Source organism: Dreissena polymorpha, chromosome 1 (assembly GCF_020536995.1).
Source record: "Dreissena polymorpha isolate Duluth1 chromosome 1, UMN_Dpol_1.0, whole genome shotgun sequence".
Taxonomy (NCBI): Eukaryota; Metazoa; Mollusca; class Bivalvia; order Myida; family Dreissenidae; genus Dreissena; species Dreissena polymorpha.
The window spans coordinates 12,033,899-12,056,970 of NC_068355.1; the positions used below are offsets into that span (position 1 = coordinate 12,033,899).

At 35.7% G+C, this 23,072-nt stretch overlaps 1 protein-coding gene across 3 annotated transcripts in view; it reads right to left on the reverse strand.

Annotated features, from left to right (window-relative positions):
• Nucleotides 1–1,118: 1,118 nt before the first annotated feature.
• The window catches only part of LOC127871219 (SEC14-like protein 2), a 47,360-nt gene continuing 25,406 nt past the window's right edge, over nt 1,119–23,072 (reverse strand). For 2 of the 3 annotated variants that reach the window (XM_052413962.1, XM_052413978.1), the window contains exons 7-12: nt 17,372–17,452; nt 15,902–15,985; nt 7,273–7,379; nt 6,799–6,935; nt 4,946–5,112; nt 1,119–3,510 (exon numbers count right to left, since the gene is read on the reverse strand). In XM_052413962.1, the coding sequence (XP_052269922.1) occupies nt 3,371–3,510; nt 4,946–5,112; nt 6,799–6,935; nt 7,273–7,379; nt 15,902–15,985; nt 17,372–17,452 (716 nt within the window). In that variant the 3' untranslated portion in view covers nt 1,119–3,370. Of the gene's footprint in view, nt 3,511–4,945; nt 5,113–6,798; nt 6,936–7,272; nt 7,380–15,901; nt 15,986–17,371; nt 17,453–22,820; nt 22,897–23,072 lie in introns of all 3 variants that reach the window. The other variant, XM_052413969.1, reaches the window with a different exon arrangement.

The following is a 23,072-nucleotide window of genomic DNA, read 5'->3' on the forward strand; positions in this document are numbered from 1 at the left end:
TATTAACTTTCACTATGAACAACTAATTGCACACTTGTCTTAAGAATACATAATAATGCATAACTGGAAAAGCTTATATGGGCTGATTGGCTGGTTCTCAACTGCAGAGTCTCCTATGACAATATTCTGCCCAACTGTATGAGCCGTGCTCTGTGAAAAGGGTTTTTTATGCATGTGCGTAAAGTGTTGTGCCAGATTAGCCTGTGCAGTCAGCACATGCGTATCACAAACGACACTTTTGGCCTAAAGAGATACTTTTTTTAAATGAACAAAAGGTGTTTGTGAAACACTATGTCCCCCCATGTATTTGACCTTGAAGGATGGCCTTGACCTTTCACCACTCAAAATGTGCAGCTCCATGAGATACACAAGCATGCCAAATATCAAGTTGCTATCTTCAATATTGCAAAAGTAAGGGCCAATGTTAAAGTTTGACGCAAACAAACCGACAAACAAACAGATAGGGCAAAAACAATATGTCCCCCAGTATAGACTGGGGGACATAAAAATGGTATTAGAGCAGTATAATTTTTACTTTGCCAGTAATATTCTCACTATCAATGTGTATACAAATATTAAAGGAAATAAAAGTAAGAGTTCATACATGTTAGTCTTAGGTCACTGGCTGACGTTTTTCTTTACTAACATTGCATGCTTCATAAAAAGAGTTGTCATAAAATTTTAATTGACTTCTTGAAAACACAGTCTTTTAATCTCTTTACAACTTTCACATGAAGCAAACAATTTATCCATCTGACAGTATTTACATAGAGGTATGAAAAACCTCCTGAAGTTATAGACAGTCAATTTTAATATTGCCTTAGATTAGGGGCCAAAACAAGTGCTTGAGTTATCAATATTGACTTAAAGGTGGTAATCAGTAATTGAGGTATTTAAGATTTTCTTCATGGTATCGAAGGTCTTCAAGTACTTGATGCTCGAGTTGAAGAAGTTATACTGTACTTACACATGTTGGCATAGTTCTCAATTTGTTAAGACCCATTTTATATTGCCAAACTGAATAGTTTGATAGGATCGTTTCCGCCAGACGTTTCGTGCCTGGGTTCCGTTACTATTCGCCTTGAAGAAGGTTGTAATAAATAATACTAAGCAAATGGTTGTTTTAACTAATTAATTTTATCTTATACGTCTATACTAAGTAATATCAGAGTATTTATCCCTGAAATATATCTGTTCTATTAGTACATCAGACTAGTAATCAGGATCAACACAATTATTTTGCCTAAACTGGTGGAAAGACCTTCCTAAGTTCACATTATTAAATAAAGTTTATATAAGAAAATGCATAAACCTTACTGAGTTACAACTATATACTTCTAATAGTTGTAAAATTAGATAATACCTATAGTATTGTTGACATCAATATAATATATAACAAATAAGTATAACTAATCTGTGAAAGAACATTTTAAAACGAGAAAATTCACATAGCATACAGGGAGGTTATATCATCCTGTTACAATAGCCATACATTCCAGTCTCCCTGATCTTGGAGGGAAAGCTACGTTTTTGGGCTGTTTGTTTACGCATCCAGATGTGATGCAATTTGTCTAGATATTATTCAAAAATGATGCAAGTTTTTTAATTTCACAACAACATCCCATAATCTAGCTCTATCTAGATTAAACTTACCACATCGCTACCCATCACTTCATTGAACCATATTTTCCACTCAATTATAATACTTGCATGATCGAGGTTGATCATTGCTATCAATAAGCATCCTGTTGTTATTCAAGCTGAGGCTTAAATATGCATGTATATTCTGTTAACAGCGTTTTGCATACAAAACATATTGGATGCAAACAAATACGAGTTGATCTTTCACATGCATTTACTTTTTTTTCCATCTGTTTACATTTTTTTTTATCTTAATTTGAGTTCATTTAATGATTGGTCAGATAAGATCAGTGCTTGTGTCTGTCAGATAAGATAAGTGCTTGGTGTCTGTCAAATAAGATCAGTGCTTAGTGTCTGTCAGATAAGATCAGTGCTTGGTGTCTGTCAGATAAGATCAGTGCTTGGTGTCTGTCAGATAAGATCAGTGCTTGGTGTCTGTCAAATAAGATCAGTGCTTAGTGTCTTGTCAGATAAGATCAGTGCTTGGTGTCTGTCAAATAAGATCAGTGCTTGGTGTCTATCAAATAAGATCAGAGCTTGGTGTCTGTCAAATAAGATCAGTGCTTGGTGTCTGTCAGATAAGATCAGTGCTTGGTTTCTGTCAAATAAGATCAGTGCTTGGTGTCTTTCAAATAAGATCAGTGCTTGGTGTCTGTCAGATAAGATCAGTGCTTGGTGTCTGTCAAATAAGATCAGTGCTTGGTGTCTGTCAGATAAGATCAGTGCTTGGTGTCTGTCAGATAAGATCAGTGCTTGGTGTCTGTTAAATAAGATCAGTGCTTGGTGTCTTTCAAATAAGATCAGTGCTTGGTGTCTGTCAGATAAGATCAGTGCTTGGTGTCTGGAAATCACGTAAAAATATTTGCACAAGTTTGACGATAATACCCTGTCCAAATTGGAATTCAAATCGAGGCATACATTACACTCTATAACGTCACATGCTTTGTGTATACTTCTGCCACATGGTAAACATTTGTGTTCATGAAATTTTTAAACACATTTATCCTCAATATTGGCCAGACAATTCCAAATGTTGTTAGCACTATACTGACTGCTCCCAAAAGTAAAGGTGAAATTAATATTGTTTAAGGTGTCCAGTAGCGACAGTCCCGTTTAAATGTCCCAAAAATTTCAACGAAATACACTGATTTGGACCTCAATTCTGGAATGTATGAGAATATCTACTCAAAACATGAAATCTGTTCCCAATCTTTTAGTGAAATATTCAGACAAAAGACAAACGTAATATCCACCAATATCTAAGGACAGGATCTCAATTGCAGGGAAGCTTAGAGAAATGTTGCTGTCAACTTGTATCCGATTACATTAACTGGTTCTCAATTGTCAATTCTTTGCGTGAAACATATTGCATTTGTGAAAAACTGCTATTAAAATTGTACACTGGTTCTCAAAAGTTGATTATCAGAACTCAGTAACTTTGTAAAAACCCATCTAATCTGTAAGAGCAATTATATGGACATTTTATGTTTATAACCAATGGTATTTTCACTTTAATAATTATGGCTGATAGAGTATTTTGTTTTGAAAGGCTTGTAAACTTGGTAAGTACCGCCACATTAGTGGGATTTTCCAAAATCAAGTACATTTCCACGCTAGTCTATTGCACAAACTCTTTTGAAAATATGCATGACTAGAGAACTGCTAAACTCTTGGAATGGTTCTCAATTGCAGAATCTGCCTAACTACCTAACTAATATTAGGTGCTAGACTAATTGTCTTGTGCCTGTGCAAAATCCTCCTCTGGACTCTGGGAACCAGTCTTTGATGATGGCACTTCTAGCACCTCTATCAGATAGTGCAGTTTCTTGCTTCGAGCCCAGCTGTATGTGTTGTCAAACCGAACAACGTCTGAAGTAGAAACATTTATTTAGATTTGTCAGTAATTTGAAACTTTGTAGTAATCATGTATTGATTTTATTTCCTATTTTCAGTAGATCAATCAATACATAATGAAATGGGACATTTAAGGTAACATAATAACTTTGAGCAGAGAAAAAAGTACACATTTCATTCTCACTTTCTAAAGCATAAAATGTAAAGTTGTTTTGTTTTTTTTTCATTTGATAAGATTCACAGGTGGTTAGCATGTGGCTATGATATTAATTAGTGAAAACATCATTTTGAATGATAAATAATCATATTATAACGAAAAATTAAATTTTATGGAAAAAAAAATCACTATCAAATATATATGTAACAAGGTATGCAACTCAAAATCACCCCAAAACGGGGTGCATCGCTTTGAACAGCCATATCTTCATCAATTGTGCAGCGATTTTCACGATCTCGGTCTTATTCAACGCAGAAATGAATTTCCTTTCTTGAAATGTTATGTCTTGCAATATTTAAAAAAATGCTGGGTCAACTTTTAAGAAATAACACGGTACACAACTCACATGACCCAGTTGACAATGATCATGCAGTATTTAAGACTGAAATCTTCATGGAGTAAAGGGCATCTTCCCTACAAAGTTCATGTACCTCCATACCATAATTCAATAAAACGTATGAAAAAATATTATTACCGTTCTTGTCGTTACATTATGCATCAAGACTAACTGTCCAGCGCCGTTTGAAACCTTTGTTTACATACATTTCAACTAACTGACATTTTAAACAAACGAGTGATTTCATTGGTCCAATGCGGAGGTATGTCTTTACAACTGGAGATTTCATTCATAAAGACTGCATGATCATTGTCAACTGGGTAATGCGAGTTGTGTATCGTGTTGTTTTTTTTTTAATTTGACCCAGCATTTGTAAAAATATTGCAAGACATATACATTTCAAGAAAGGAAATTCATTTCTGCGTTGAATAAGACCGAGATCGTGAAAATCACTGCACAATTGATGAAGATATGGCTGTTCAAAGCGATGCATCCCGTTTTGGGGTGATTTTGAGTTGCATACCTTGTTATATATATATTTGATAGTGAATTTGTTTTTTCAGAAAAGATAATTTTTCGTTATAATATGATTATTTATCATTCAAAATGATGTTTTCAATAATTAATATCATAGCAACACGCTAACCACCTGTGATAAGATTATGTATATATATTATTATCCAGTTTCAAATTTTAGGAAGCTGAAATTAAAGCTGTATTCAAAGATAATTTGTGAATTTATTTTACACAATCATCATTGTATTGTATTGTAATTAATTATAACAACTTATTGCAAGGTCCTTTCAAAATTTTGTTTTCCTTTTTTCCATGAGCAAGCAGAAAAACATTTTCCTCAACATGAAATGCTGAAACGTATTCATACTAATAAAACTTACAAATGCCAGGCTCTTCACATTCTATGACACCATCTTCTGGAACTAGATAACAGTTGCTTCGTTCTGTGGGTAACACCGTGGTCATATCCTCAGCACGGAGTCGCTCCTTTGTTACCTTTCGGAAAACTCCAAAGCCGATGTCATGGTCCTCTGTCTGGAATTCATACCTGCAAACAGACCCTGCATTTGGAATATCTAATGTAGAGAAAAGATCTATCAATTAATATTTATATTGATAGATATTTGTAAAGTGCAAAACAGTATTGTATCCAATGGTCACCATTTTTCATAATTATGATTTATAAAATACATGATAACAAACACGTAATGATGTAATTTAATGGTAGATATAATGTCAATTGTTGTAATCTTTCCCTCAAAAGATTAACATGCATATTTGTCATTTATATGTGCAACTGGATATAACAGAAAAGGAAATATAACTCTTGGGTAAAATTTTTATTACTTTGACCAAATTTGTTAAGTTGAATATGCCTATAATTGTGATAATTTCTTGGTTTAATGAATGCTGCAAATAAAGTCTTAATGAATACTGCAAATAAAGTCATAATGAATGCTGCAAGTAAAGTCATAATGAATGCTGCAAATAAAGTCTTAATGAATGCTGCAAGTAAAGTCTTAATGAATACTGCAAAAAAAGTCTTAATGAATGCTGCAAATAAAGATTTAATGAATGTTGCAAATAAAGTCTTAATGAATGCTGCAAATTAAGTCTAAATGAATACTGCAAATAAAGTCTTAATAAATGCTGCAAATATAGTCTTAATGAATGCTGCAAGTAAAGACTTTAAAAATGCTGCAAAGAATGTCTTAATGAATGCTGCAAATAAAGTCTTAAAAAATGCTGCAAATACAATTTTAAAGAATGCTGCGAATAAAGTCTAAATTTATGCTGCAAATAAAGCCTTAATGAATGCTGCATATATGGTCTTAATGAATGCTGCAAATAAAGTCTTTATGAATGCTGCAAATAAAGTTTTAATAAAATGCTGCAAATACAGTCTTAATGAATTCTGCAAATAGTCTTAATAAAATGCTGCAAATTGGGTTTTAATGAATGCTGCAAATAGGGTATTTAAGAATGCTGCAAATTAAGTCTTATTGAATGCTGCAAATAAAGTCTCAATGAATGCTGTGAATACAGTCTTAATGAATTCCGCAAATAAAGTCATAATGAATGCTGCAAATACAGTCTTAATGAATTATGCAAATAAATTCTTAATGAATGCTGTGTATGAGGTATTTATAAATGCTGAAAATAAAGTCTTAATAAATTCTGCAAATAAAAGTCTTAACAAATACTGCAAATAAAGCCTTAATGAATACTGCAAATAAAGTTTTAATGAATGCTGCAAATAAAGTCTTTATGAATGCTGCAAATATAAAGTCTTAATGCATACTGCAAATAAAGTCTGAATGAATGCTGCAAATAAAGTTTTAATGAATGCTGCAAATAAAGTCTTAATGAATGCTGAAAATAAAGTCTAATGAATGCTGCAAATAAAGTCTTAATGAATGCTGAAAATAAAGTCTAATGAATGCTGCAAATAAAGACTTAATGAATGCTGCAAATAAAGACTTAATGAATACTGCAAATAAAGTCTTAATGAATGCTGCAAATAAAGTCTTCATGAATGCTGCAAATAAAATCTAAAAGACTGCTGCAAATAAAGACCTAAGCATCAATCCACCAATCTTCAAACAGACCGAAAGACACATTCAATTATTTTATGGCATGGTATATAAAGGCTTATTATGGTATTATCAGAAAGGATACATTGTCACACAAAAAAATGCAAGGTAACGTTGGTATTGAAACACAGAAATAGTACCTGAGCACACTGTTGGGTCTGTGAACTTCAAACTCGAGCTGTAGGGATGAGCCCCGGCCAATACTGACTGTGGTCATTTTACCATGGGGCACAGACTGGTTGTAGTATTCCTTCGGGACTTGGCCTCCTTGATTGATCTGTATGTGAGACAGACAGGTTATTTAAGCACGCATCAAGTGAAATGCCAACAGACAATTATTCAAATGTGGTTTTCACTCGTGCAACAAACAACTTTTTGTTTAAAAGAAAAACGCAAAATAACAATACTTCAAAAACAGAAACACTATTTGAAGTCTTAAACTTTCATAGTTTTTCTTAGATTATTACGTATTTGTAAATGAAAACTTGACTTACCCTTATATATAATGCATTGTTGGGGACTTTTCTTACTTTATAATAATTCTGAATTCACCACTTTTACATCATTTGTGGCTTTAATGATTGATTCGAAAATAAGTTAGGGAGAGAACTCACATGAGTTACACAGCGTGGGTTGCCATCAGGGTCTGTCAATGTTCCGCCATAGCAGGCTGGAAGCTGGTCAGCATCAATCTCCTTCAGAAGCTCCTCCTTATAATTGCCTGAAGGCAAGTAAAAAAGAGTTAAGAACATAGTTTAATAATTAGTCCATGCCAACTTCACCAGTTTGACACCATCCATCAGAGAACCGCACCCCCCCCCCCCCAAAAAAAAATAATTTTTTAATCTAATAAGCAGGATTTACAACTCTGTTGAAAACCTGGTAAATTTATTTTAAACAAGAGATGTGTTTGTCAGAAACACAATGCCCCCTATTGCGCACCTTTGAAGCCATATATTTGACCTTGAAGGATGACCTTGACCTTTCACAACTCAAAATGTGCAGCTCCGTGAGAAACACATGCATGCCAAATATCAAGTTGCTATCTTCAATATTGCAAAAGTTATGGCAAATGTTATAGTTTTCGGAAGGACGCACAGACTGAAAGACGCAATGATGGACAGTTCAACTGCTATATGCCACCCTACCGGGAGCATAACAAGAGCTGTCAGAGGACAGTGCGCTCGACTATTTGAGTGCTTGACAGTATAAAGTAAGCCATCATGGAGAAATTGTTCATACATGTATTCAATAATTTATTAGACTATCTTTCAAAAATAAAAAGAGGAGAAAAAAGAAAAAAAAATGGGGGGGGAGGGGGTAGGGTGGGGGGGGTAGGGAGGTGAGGGGGGTATAATGTGGGGTGTGGTAATTTATTAGATGATGTTTTAAAAAAAATTGGAGAGGGGGGGGTAGGGGGTGAGAGGGTGGTATAATATGGGGTGTGGTAATTTATTAGATGATGTTGTTTGTTTTTTTTTAATTTGGGGGGGGGGGGAGGATGGGGGGGGGGATTCTGGGTAGGGGCGTGGGGTATTGTTTGGGTGAAATCCATTGTGGTATTCAGGTAGTGTTGTTTTGTCAAAGTAATAATAAAATGTGATCATAAATAAAGAAGTTATGGCAATTTAAGCAAAATTTTCAATTATTTAAGTGTAAAAGGGGCCATAATTATGTCAAAAGGCTTGATACAGTGGTCTGCTCTTGTTTATATGTTGGGGTCATGTTGGTAAACAAGTATGCAACATATAAAAGCAATATGTCAAAGGATATAGGAAATATTTGGGGTAGTACGCAAACTTTAACATAGATTTATCAATAATATGCATATTCTATGTATAAAAGGGGGCAATAATTATGACACAATGCTTGATAGAGTTGTTTGCTCTTGTTTATAGGTTGGGGTGATGTTGGTAAACAAGTATGCAAAATATGAAAGCAATATGTCAAGGGACAATGAAAATAAATGGGGTAGTACGAAAACTTTAACATTTGCTGCATATTCTAAGTGGGAAAGGGGCCATAATTATGAAAAAATGCTTGATAGAGTTGTCTGCTCTTGTTAATAGGTTGGGGTCATGTTGGTAAACAAGTATGCAAAATATGAAAGCAATATGTCAAGGGACAATGAAAATAATTGGGGTAGTACGAAAACTTTAACATTTGCACGCTAACGCTAATGCTAACACTAACGCGAACACCGACGCCGAGGTGAGTAGGATAGCTCCACTATATATATTCCATATATAATAGTCGAGCTAAAAAGGTAAAAACAAATATTGGGCCACATTTCTTATTGCCAATGTGCATTTGCATGTAATTTTTAAACCAATAAATGACTTTACAATAATCCTTTTCACCATTTTGGGAATATTACCAATGTGCAAGTGGGAATTAAAAACTAACAAGAAACCGTCGGAGACGGGTGATGCTCCCCAAAGGTTTTTTTGTCACAATATTGCACTATATATTCAGATAAAAGGAAACTGTCTTGAGGGCACAGTAGTTGGGGGGGACAATAATTTTTTTATAGAAAATTTCAAAGGGCCATAACTCTGTAAACAAGAGGGCCAAGATGGCCCTAGGACGCTCACCTGAGAGGAGTCAGGTTCATTCAATCTTTACCTAATGTCAAACTTGACCTAGATATTGACCAGACAAACATCCTGGTCAAGTTTCATCATTATTGAACCAAAACTCTGGCGTAGGGAGTGTTTTTGTTTTTGTAAGATTTGAAATGGTGACCTATATTTTGAGTTGACCCCCCTTACCAAACATCAAACTTTGCTTACAAGGATTTTGTATAGTATAATGAAAATTTGGACAATCTTGGGGCAATAATTATGGCATTAATTATGTGATTTTGCTCATCATCAAACTTGACTGAGATTTTTCAGCAACTTTGATAGAGAATGCTTGAGAAATGTGAATGCTAGTGTGGCACAAACCAATGTGGAGGAACGGACAGTGGACAAAGACCAATCCTAAAACCTCACCTGAGCAATCAGGTGAGCTAAAAAGTGTGTATCACCGATCTGAGCCATTTTCCAACTTGTCCAAAAAATCAATAAAACCAATGTATTGACTAAGTTTCACGATGATTAGGCAAAATATGTGACTTCTATAGTGTTGAATCACAAGGTTTTTCTCTATAAAGTCACATAAGGAAAACTGCCCCACCCCCCTTGGCAGCCATGTTTATTGACCCATCAGGGACCATTTGCAAACTCATCTGAGATATATATAAAACCAATCTTTTCACCAAGTTTCATGATGATTGGGCAAAAAATGTGACTTCTTGAGTGTCCCCAAGCTTTTTTTTTACTATATAAATATAAGAAAAACTGCCCCCCCCCCCCGGCAGCCATGTTATTCAACTGACCGGAATCATTTTCCAACTCAACTCTCGTATCAAGGAAACAAATGTTCTGACCAAAGTTCATGAAAATTGGGCAAAAAATTTGAGTACTAGAGTGTTCACATGTTTTCACTATATACATATAGAGAAAAATGCCCCGCCCACTGGCGGCCACGTTTTTCACCGATCTGGACCATTTTCGAACTCGTCCAACATATCAATAAAACCAATGTTTTGATAAACTTTCATGATGATGGGCCAAAATTGTGACTTCTAGAGTGTTTACAAGGTTTATCTTTAGCCATTTAAAAAAAAAGTGCCCCGCCCACTGGTGGCCATGTTTTTCAACGGACCGGAACCACTTTTGAACTCAACCAACATATCATTAAGACAGATATTTAGACAAAGTTACATGAAGATTGGGCATTAAATGTTACTTCTACAGTGATTACAAGCTTTTTCTTTTTTTTTGACCTAATGACCTAGTTTTTGACCCAGCATGACCCAGTTTCGAACTCGATCGAGATATCATTGGGACAAATCTTCTGATCAAGTTTCATGAAGATCGGACAATAAATGTGGCCTCTAGAGTGTTTACAAACAAATGTGGACGGACGGACGACGGACAAAGACCAGTCACAAAAGCTCAACTGAGCAAACAGGTGAGCTAAAAACAAGAGCTGTCACCATAGGCTGACATATGCCCCCTATAAACGCTTTGATAGAAGTTATAGCATTTTTCGAAACCTAAACGCAGATTTCGAAACCTAAACGCGGACCCTAAGTTAAAAGGTCAAGGTCACAGGGGTGAATAATTTTGTGCATATGGAAAGGCCTTGTCCATATACACATGCATACCAAATATGAAGGTTATATCTCAAGGGACATAGAAGTTATGAGCATTTTTCGAAACCTAAACGCAGATTTTGAAACCTAAACGCGGACCCTAAGTTCAAGGTCAAGGTCACAAGGGTACAAAAATTGTGTGCATATGGAAAGTCCTTGCTTATATACACATGCATACCAAATATGAAGGTTATATCTCAAGGGACATAGAAGTTATGAGCATTTTTCATAACCTAAACGCAAAGTGTGACAGAAAGACGGACAGACAGACAGGCGGACAATCAGACAGTCCGATCACTATTTGCCCCCTTTGAAAGGGGGCATAAAAACATCCAGCTTAAATAACAATTAACACATAAATGACACAACTACATGGTATTATTATGAAAACATTAATAATCAAAGGGGAGTAACTACTGTAAACTTAAATGCAATATTTAGAAGAGTTGTCTCGCATGTTACATGACCTTAATTCATGATAGTTTACAAGCCTTTTAACCATATAAATATAAGGAAAACTGCCACCCCCCCTGGCAACCATGTTTTTCAACGGACCGCAACCATTTTTAAACTTAACTCACTTATCTAGGAAACAAAAGTTCTGACAAAATTTCATGAAAATTGGGCCAAAAATGTGACTTCTAGAGTGTTGACATGTTTTCACTATATACATTTAGAGAAAAATGCCCGGCCCACTGGCGGCCATGTTTTTTCAGACAATCTGGACCATTTTCGAACTCTTCCGAGAAATCAATAAAACCAATGTTTTGACCAACTTTCATGATGATTGAGCAAACATTGTGACTTCTAGAGTGTTTACAAGGTTTCTCTATAGCCAAATAAGGAAAACTGCCCCGCCCACTGGCGGCCATGTTTTGCAACAGACAGGAAGCACTTTTCGACTCAACCAACATATCATTAAGACAAACATTTTGACAAAGTTACATGAAGATTGGGCATGAAATTTGACTTCTACAGTGTTTACAAGGTTTTTCTTTTTTTTTGACCTAGTGACCTAGTTTTTGACCCGGCATGACCCAGATTCAAACTCGACCGAGATTTCATTGGGACGAAGCTTCTGACCAAGTTTTCATGCAGATCCGACAATAAATGTTGCCTCTAGAGTGTTTACGAACAAATGTTAACGGACGGACGTACGACGGACAAAGACCGGTCACAAAAGATCACCTGAGCAATCAGGTGAGCTAAAAATCATCCAAGCAAAACCCGCTGATAATATGCACATCTTCTCTTGGTAGTTAAGCTTCCCATAAAGTTTCATTGAATTCGGTCATTAGTTGCTGAGAAATAGCCCGGACAAAAATTGTGCACGGACGGACGGACGGACGCACAAACGCACGGACAGACGAAGCGGCGACTATATGCTCCCCCCAAATTAATTTTGGGGAAGCATAAAAATGCAGCTTTAAAGCGTGTTTTCTTTTCATTTTTTCTTTAAAATCGGGGACATAGAGGTATGATACACAGAAAGCCTTGCCTGATATATTACAAACAGGAAGTAACCTATTATTCTATACAAAAATGACAAAGAATTTTAAGATTACATGTAAAGGTGTGACACTTAAATTGAAAAAGTGTGAAATAATTTAGTGATTTCTTTATAAAAATCCAGTATGTTTTTTATACAAGACTTTAAAATTATATGATAATAAATCTAGATACAGTTTGAATAAGTTTTCTAGTTAATAAAGATACTTTATGAATTGTTTTACTTATACTAATAATTGCTGTTACTGGATGTTTGAGTTGAATGAGTTTGAAAATTAAGTCAGTCAAGCACCCCAGCATTTAATAACTGAAGTTCTTAGCACTGCAGGAGCATTCTTTGTTGTTTGCAACACAATTCTGATTGTCATTAAAAGACATATATTTCATTAGCACTATTAAATAATAAAAAGTTATATAAAAACAAGATATGTGTTTGTCAGAAACACAATGCCCCCTATTGCACCGCTTTGAAATAAAATTTCAATATATCATTTGGCAGGTTTAGAAATTATCTCCCTTCTAAAGCTTATTTCTTCCCTTTTTTACTTTTGACCTTGAAGGATGACCTTGACCTTTCACCACTCAAAATGTGCAGCTTCATAAGATACACATGCATGCCAAATATCAAGTTGCCATCTTCAATATTGCAAAAGTGATGGCCAATGTTAAAGTTTTTGGATGGACGGAGGGACTGACAGACAGTTCAACTGCTATATGCCACCCTACTGGGGGGCATAAAAATTGCTTTTGTATAGGTCTTTGATTTTAATTACCCATCTATCAAATGCATTAAAAAAGTATTGATTTACAAGTACACCAATTCGTCAAAACAAATCATTTATTGATCGTATTTTCTTGGCCAATAAATGACTATTTGTGATTCTGATTCATTTGTATAGTTTAAAACATTCTTATATGAAGGTATGTTTAGCCGCAGGTCATTAAGTGAAACTTTGATCGATTTTTTATTAGTGCTCAAAAGTGTTCAATTTTTAAGACCTTTATTAATATATGTATATTATAAACAAAGGAATACTACAACCAGCAAAACAAGGGCTGTTTGTAAAACATGCATGCCCCCCATATGGGCTCTCCGTTGTAGTGACGGCCATTGTGTGAATATGTTTTTTGTCACTGTGACCTTGACCTTTGACCAAGTGACCTGAAAATCAATAGGGGTCATCTGCCAGTCATGATCAATGTACCTATGAAGTTTCATGATCCTTGCCAAGCGTTCTTGAGTTATCATCCGGAAACCATTTTACAATTTTGGGTCACCGTGACCTTGACCTTTGACCTAGTGATCTGAAAATCAATAGGGGTCATCTGCGAGTCATGATCAATCTACCTATGAAGTTTCATGATCCTAGGAATAAGCGTTCTTCAGTTATCATCCGGAAACCATTTTACTATTTCGGGTCACCGTGAACTTGACCTTTTACCTAGTGACCTCAAAATCGATAGGGGTCATCTGCGAGTGATGCTCAATGTACCTATGAAGTTTCATGTTCCTAGGCATAAGCGTTCTTGAGTTATCATCCCGAAACCATTTTACTATTTCGGGTCACCATGACCTTGACCTTTGACCTAGTGACCTCAAAATCAATAGGGGTCAACTGCGAGTCATGATCAATCTACCTATCAAGTTTCATGATCCTAGGCATAAGCATTCTTGAGTTATCATCCGGAAACCATTTTACTATTTTGGGTCACCGTGACCTTGACCTTTGACCTGAAAATCAATAGGGGTCATCTGCGAGTCATGATCAATGTACCTATGAAGTTTCATGATCCTAGGCATAAGCGTTCTTGAGTTATCCTCCGGAAACCATTTTACTTTTTTCCAGTCACCGTGACCGTGACCTTTGACCTAGTGACTTGAAAATCAATAGGGGTTATCTGCCAGCCAATATCAATCTACCTACAAAGCTTCATGATCCTAGGCATAAGCGTTCTTGAGTTATCATCCGGAAACCATTTTACTATTTCGGGTCACTGTGACCTTGACCTTTGACCTAGTGACCTGAAAATCAATAGGGGTCATCTGCGAGTCATGGTCAATCTACCTATCAAGTTTCATGATCCTAGGCCTAAGGGTTCTTGAGTTATCATCCGAAACCATTTTACTATTTTGGGTCACTGCGACCTTGACCTTTGACCTAGTGACCTGAAAATCAATAGGGGTCATTTGCAAGTCATGATCAATCTACCTATCAAGTTTCATGATCCTAGGCCTAAGCGTTCTTAAGTTATCATCCGGAAACCATTTTACTATTTCGGGTCACCGTGACCTTGACCTTTGACCTAGTGACCTCAAAATCAAAAGGGGTCATCTGCGAGTCATGATCAATGTACCTGTGAAGTTTCATGATTCTAGACCCAAGCGTTCTTGAGTTATCATCCGGAAACCACCTGGTTGACTAACCGACCGACCGACCGACATGTGCAAAGCAATATACCCCCTCTTCTTCAAAGGGGGGCATAACAAAAACTGAGGTTTTATACAAAGCACAAGTTCAGACATTTTTCAGTACGATCATGTGCCGGGTCATAGGATGAATGCATAATAAAAGCATTTTTAATGACATGTTAAAACAAACTTTCACAAGGGCTGTTTGTAAAACATGCATGCCCCCCATATGGGCTGTCAGTTGTAGTGGCAGCCATTGTGTTAATACGTTTTTTGTCAATGTGACCTTGACATTTGACCTAGTGACCTGAAAATCAATAGGGGTCATCTGCCAGTCATGATCAATGTACCTATGAAGTTTCATGATCCCAGGAAACCATTTTTACTGTTTTGAGACACTGTGACCTTGACCTTTGACCTAGTGACCTGAAAATCAATAGGGGTCATCTGCCAGTCATGATCAATGTACCTATGAAGTTTCATGATCCTAGTTGTAAGTATTTTTGAGTTATCATCCGGAAACCATTTTACTATTTCCAGTCACTGTGACCTTGACCTTTGACCTAGTGACCTGAAAATCAATAGGGGTCATCTGCCAGTCATGATCAATGTACCTATGAAATTTCATGATCCTAGGCCTTAGCATTCTTGAGTTATCATCCGGAAACCATTTTACTTTTTCGAATCACTGTGACCTTGACCATTGACCTAGTGACCTGAAAATCAATAGGGGTCATATGCCAGTCATGATCAATGTACCTATGAAGTTACATGATCCTAGGCCTTAGCGTTCTTGAGTTATCATCCGGAAACTATCTGGTGGACCAACCGACCGACAGATATGTGCAAAACAATATACCCCCTCTTCTTTGAAGGGGGGCATAATAAAAAGAACAAGAGCTACCCACCTGCCAAGCAATAGTTTGTGTCAGAGAATATACCAAACAAACAATTTTTCAAGGATGGCCCTTGGTACTGTTTTGATGCTGTAAACAATTTAATATAGCCTCATTAAAGCGTACATTCTATTCTCTTGAAAACAGACCCTTACCGATTACTAAAATAGCTATGAAAAAGCAAAAGCTATCTTGTTTCAGTGGCGACAAGTCAAAATGCATACCAGATAAAACTAAAACCTTCTTAGCAGTGTTCTCGTGCAGAAATGGTCGGACAACAGACCAGATCAGAGGGAAAAACTTGGGACCTGAAACATGAACACATATATTATTTTATATTATAATAATAAAAAAGCTGGGATACAATGCCATACAAGGACATTCGTTGAATAAACTTTATTTATGGATTGAGGAATATCCCTTGATATACAGTTTAATCATTTAGTGTAGGGTAATAATTAATATGTAAAAAGAGCTGTGTTTGTGAATCACAATCCCCCCTACTGCGCCGCTTTGAAGCTATATATTTGACCTTTGACCTTGAAGGATGACCTTGACCTTTACCTTTCGACACTCAAAATGTGCAGCTCCATGAGATACACATGCATGCCAAATATCAAGTTGCTATCATCAATATTGCAAAAGTTATGACCAAGGTTTAAGTTTTGGGACAGACACAGACATACAAGGACAGACAGACAGACACAAACAATGACAGACAGACAGCCAAAAACAATATACCCCGATCATTTGATCCTGGGGCTAATAATTAAGTGCAGGGTAATTGTTTCATGAATATCAATTCTCCTCATAAATATATACACACTCATAAAGTTTCATGTTGAAATCCTGAGTGTATCGGAGCTATAGCCTTGAAAAGTTACATCATACAAAAACAACAAAGGGCAATAACTTTTAGATAAGAAAGAGCAGGAATGTGGTTCTTGTACATGGCACTTCATCCATTGATTTCTACACACCCATGAAGTTTCATGTTTAAATGTTGTATTATATCTTAGATATAGCCCTGAAAAGTTCCATCATACAAAAACAACAATGTGCAATAACTCTTATTAAAGAAAGTAATGGTTCTTAAGCATGACACTTGTCTTCATTAATATCAATACACCCATGCAGTTTCATGTTGAAATCTTGCATGTTAACTGAGATATAGCCATGAAGAAAAAAAATCATCGTACAAAAACAAACATATCAACAAAGGGCAATAACTCTTATGAAAGAAAGTGTAGGGTTTTGGTTCTTGTGCATGGCACTTTTCCTCATTGATATCTATACACCTATGAAGTTTCTTGCTGATATCTTAGTTTCTAAGATATAGCCCTAAAATGTTTTGTGACGGACAGACGGACTTACAGACTGACAGCCTTATTGGCATTTATTATTCATTTCATAAAGTTAGAGTCTAACTTGAACATTCTGAGCACAAAGAAACCAATTCCAAATACTGGCAGTGAGACACCATTTAACTATGCGTAAAAATATGTATCTAAGTGACAAAGGATTAAAACCAGAGTTACTCCATCCATGTTATAATATTGAGTCAGGAATAAATCTCAACTACAAGGCATTGACCAATAACAACATTCGAGCCTATAAGCAAACTTTACATAAAGACTTTCACCAAGGAGAGGAAAATTATATTTCATGAAATTGGGTTTCAGCTTACAACTTACTGTTAATAACAAAGACCCGTTTTAGCACCTCTGGATACTTGCTTTCTGCTGCATCTACTATGGCCAAGTACATATCCACACCTGCAAAATCATAAGGAAACATTCAGCAGAATGTATAACATTTTATAATTATTACAAAGTAAATTGATAATATTTATTTTCAATAGAAAAGAGTGTAGAAAAGAAAAGAAAAAATTAACATCAACTTAAACAATTTAGTAAGAATATATTAAAAGTTCAATAAAACAATTAACTAACATAGTATATTGTATAGGAAATCTGATGAGATTTCCTCAAATCTTATTGCACCTACTATGATTATAAACCGGAGCTTTTTCACAAATATCACTAAAAATAATGCTCTCCGGGTCATAGAGGAACTGAATATATCGCATCATGTTATAAACATTCCGAGTCAGTTGCGATTGGTTCCAAATCATCTCGAACGATGCAAACAGTTTATCGAGCATCCGGAAACCATCGGCGTCCAAACTTCTTCTTCCCATAAAGTGCAGGGCTCCTCTGGAACATCTACGCACTTTGACTGTACAAGGTCGTTGTGAGGTAACAAAAACAAAGTGAGAGATAAAACCAGATAAAAACTGTGCATGTGGTATTATGCAGAGTGACCAGGCCTGCATGTCCAAGGACCCGGCAGTGGAGACTGCTACCAGCAGTTAGTTCCAGAGTTGGATTGCTGCTGGGAAGAAGAAGTGTCTGTAAAGGTCCGTTCAGCAGAATGGGACGATGAAGCATACATTTCTCCCTCTCTGTAGGGACACAGTAGCTGGATGGAGGTACAGTAAGCATAAGCAGCCATGCCCATTGCTAAGTTGTAGGCTACCTAACTTAAAAACATATGGATCACTGAAAGTGAAAATGGTGTCACATCCACACTTAATGATGAAGACATATATCAAGTTTCTAATCAATCACTGTAGTAATGTTAAGATAGTTTGCTACACAAACTTTGAACATTTTATGCTAATCTGCCAAAATAGGCTACATTCAAAGTAACATAACCCAGCGATGGGTGGATCAAAATTGGCATAAAAAAGTTGCCTTCACTTAAAGGTAAATAAATATTTCAAGTTGAAATTCACACATTTGAGAAATGTAAGTTATTCACTCAACTAACTTAGAACACTTAATATTCCTGCCACAAAATTGGCTCAGTTCAAAGGTACATAACTCAGGAACATGCGGATCACCGAGCATTAAAACATAATACTGAACATCTATTATTAAAGGCTTAATTCAAAGTTTCAATTCAACGAATTTAAAGGTGTAGAAGTAGTTAAATCCATAAATTCGAACATCATATGCAGATCAACCAACTATAAGAACAGAGCCACAAATCAACTTACCTACTAACTGATAACATGACTGCATTATACCTCGGGCAAAACATTTTTTTGTTGTGATATAACTAGAGATTTGCTCCACATGCCTTTTTCACAGCCATAGCATTACTGCCATTAAATAAGTTCTAAGCCTCATAACTCAGAAATACAAGGAAAAGTGTCTAGCAAATCTTCATTCCATTATGAATAGGTTTCAATTCAATTGCTTGAGAAATGGTGAAGTATTCACACCAAAATCGCAAACATTTTATTCTTCTGCTATAAATATGGCTAAGTTTAACCCTTTCCCACTCAGAAGCAAAGTAAAAATGGCTATGTGCAACCATCATAAAACGAGAACAGACTTCAAGTTACTCGCAGTCTGTTCAGGTTTTATGCTGTTTGCTTCTCATCAGTATCTAATGGTTGGACATGAAGCCTTTAAAAGGTTTATTTAGAAAGGTCTAATATTAAATTTAACTTTCTAACAGACTACAAATGCATCAAAATACATATCTAAGTGGTAAAGGGTTAATTGACTACATATCCTTTATTTATACACATGTATGGAATATAATACAAGATCGAAACCCAGTCTGAAAAATATTTACTGGTCTACATTGCTTAATAAAATTAAGGCCCATAATTTTGTTGTTTTTTTCAACAAGAGTAACAACACTTTATCTATACATTCACTTCAGTATGAGGTAAAAATTACATGCCTTAATAAAATGTTTGCACATGTCTACTTGAAAAGAAGGCCCTTTAAAAAATTTCAAACTTAGTAGCAATTCTTGGTGATACAGGTCAAGTTAATGGTATTTTTTTTCACTTATTATTTTAGTGTGATTGCATTGAAAGCCTTGCTTATTGGAACGCTCTGCAGTAAGTTTTCTGAGTAGAACCAGTACTTGGTGTCTAAGGTAAAGATCTAAAAAATGAGGATCCCGTAACCTGCTGTTTGCTCAAGGGACACCATATCCACTAGCCACAGCCACCTCTTGTTATTCTGTAGTAGTTTAAATGAAAGTTATCAAGCTGGGATGAGAAGATTTGTCTTTTCCTTTAAAATGTTATTGTGCTGAGAGATAGAAACACCAGTGGCAGAACCATAATCATTTTGTGATATGTGAAAAGGGGGTTTAATGCATGTACCAAAAGTGTCTTCCCAGAGACAACACTTTCCGCCTAAACTGGATTTTTGCTAAAAGGAGACTTTCATATAAAAAAAATCATAAAAGTGGAAAGTGTTTTCCCTGATTAGCCTGTGTGGACTACACAGGCTAATCTTGGACAACACTTTCCGCACATGCATTAAACCTCCTTTTCATAGAGCACTGCAAATATTCATTTTGTGGTATGTATAATGGAAAATGAATAAGAAAATAGAAAATAATAACAAAACGCTGAGAGACAGGCTCATTTAACAACAACATTTTATCCCACCATCAAACGTGCATTGTCAAAATAAACCACTGTGGAATATATTTTCCTTTATTTCGGCAATGCTGAAATATAGCTGTCACACACGGCGGTGGATGGTCATATTACTCGAAATCAACTATAAATTAATCATTTTTAGTAAAATCGAATCAGATTCAACAAAACAAACCATTTGATACCAAGATGTAATATATTTTAAACACAAAATGCAACACAAAAAGCAAAAAAACATTATTTACAAATATTAAGGTAGCGCACCTATAATGATTTCCCGCGATTTATTTTACGATCAATGCCGATCTTCAATGATCGGTTATTTCGGAGAGATGCATTTTATTTTTTTCAAACATCGAATTTTGATATGTGTTTACCTAATTTATTTAGAATACATTATTTTCACTATAAATATTGACTTTGATCCAATTATCATCTGAAAAATACGATTTCGCGATTTCTTCAAAGATCGACTAGCCTTTTTACCTCTTTACTTATGGATATCTCATTTAAGATTGCGCTGATGTGAAGTTGTCATGGCTGAGTGGTTAAGGCAATGGACTAATAACCTTTTGGGATCTTCCCGCGCAGGTTCGAATCCTGCCGACATCGCATTCTTTTTGCGACGGGTTTTATTTCTTTTCTAACGTAATTTGATTTAATATAGCATATAAGCTATGTTTATTGTTAAATATGTTGAAAATTGTATACACATCCTTCAATTTTTAAAATTAAAACAACGTTATGGCTAAATTAGGTAATTTACTGTTGAAAATACGAATGATGCATGTTGCATTTTTATTTTTATTTCAAAAAGTAAACGGTAAATCTTTCTATTTCTTGGTATTTTTGCTGTATATAGTGTTTCTATAAAAATTAAGTTTAAACTATAACTTAAATGATACTATTTTAAATTTTATGACACTTTGTTTTTAACCGACCCAATTTTTACTTGGCTGAAATCACTTACATTTCATGGCGCTATTTCATAGATAAAAATTTGTAAAAAATAAATGTCTGTAAAAGAATACTTATTTCATCATGTTTAAACTTAAAACACCTTTACTGCATCTGTACACACCAACTGCATGCCCATATTTGGAAATTTGAATGAATTATTGAACTTTTATAAACCCCAGGTGTGAAAATAAAATGGACAAAAGCCGAGCATGAGGGTGGTTTTGAAAAAATCGGTATATTTTTTTAAAAAGCATGGAAAGCCTACCTACAAATTTGCATGTAGTTCAGTGAAATGATGCTGATTAGGAAAATAATTAATTAAATTATACTTGGATATGTGCCCATTAGAGGTGCGCTACCTTAAGTGCGCTTACTCATGCAGTCATTATTTACACGTCATACGACAAAAGTCATATACCTTCCCGCTAAAGCTGCAGTTTTTAATTATTTTTTTTTCATTATTTCTTTAAAATCGGGGAAGTAGAGGTATGATAAACAGAAAACAGGTAAGCTCCTGATCTTTTTCTAATATATTAGGCTCGGCACGAATAAAATAATTAAACAATGTTTGCTTAAAATATCTTTGGGATTTTCTGTGTAGCTCTATTTTCCTTTTCTATTTTTAAAGAAATAATTTACGACTTAAAGAATTGATGGGATAAATCAAATACTAGGTCGGTGCTGAATAAAGCGAAGTTTATTTTGCTCGGCCCTAAAATCTGAACCACTCGCCAAGGCTCGTGGCTCAGATTTTCTAAGCCTCGCAAAATAAACTTTGCTTTATTCGGCATCGACCTAGTATTCTCTATATCTCCATGAAGTTAATAAATCAGCTCAGTTAGCTTTTAAACTGAGAACAGAAACAAAATGCTGAGAGATAAACCAAAGCCAAACAAGGGCTGTTTGTAAAACATGCATGCCCCCCCATATGGGCTCTACGTTGTAGTGACAGCCATTGTGTGAATATGTTTTTTGTCACTGTGACCTTGACCTTTGACCTAGTGACCTGAAAATCAATAGGGGTCATCTGCGAGTCATTATCAATCTACCTATCAAGTTTCATGATCCTAGGCATAAGCGTTCTTGAGTTATCATCCGGAAACCATTTTACTATTTCGGGTCGCCGTGACCTTGACCTTTGACCTAGTGACCTGAAAATCAATAGGGGTCATCTGCCAGTCATTATCAATCTACCTATGAAGTTTCATGATTCTAGGCATAAGCGTTCTTGACTTATCATCCGGAAACCATTTTACTATTTCAGGTCACCGTGACCTTGACCTTTTACCTCTTGACCTGAAAATCAATAGGGGTCATCTGCGAGTCCTGATCAATCTACCTATCAAGTTTCATGATCCTAGGCATAAGCGTTCTTAAGTTATCATCCGGAAACCATTTTACTATTTCGGGTCACCGTGACCTTTGACCTAGTGACCTCAAAATCAATAGGGGTCATCTGCGAGTCATGATCAATGTTCCTATGAAGTTTCATGATCCTAGGCCCAAGCGTTCTTAAGTTATCATCCGGAAACCACCTGGTAGACCGACTGACCGACAGACCGACCGACATGAGCAAAGCAATATACCCCCTCTTCTTCGAAGGGGGGCATAAAAATTAAGGTTTCTTAGGCAATGGTAATAAACCAACAGCTCAGAGCAAAGTTGGAAAGCAACACAGTGCTGAGGTAAGAGATTCCTATTCTACGTACTCTCTCTGGACAAGAGTCGCAGGCTGTATGCTTGTAAGTCATATATGTACACCATTTGTTCGATAGGTGTTTCCAACTGTAGGAAAAACAAAACAGCTAAAATAACAAGAGTCTGATTTTTGGCACTATAAAATGAGGAAAGGTTTTGGTAAGGCAGGAAAATGATGATTGTTCGCTACATAATTTTCTTTTTTGGTACATTTCATGCAAGTCATCTCCAAATTTCTTCTGTTGAGTTATTCAGATTATGCT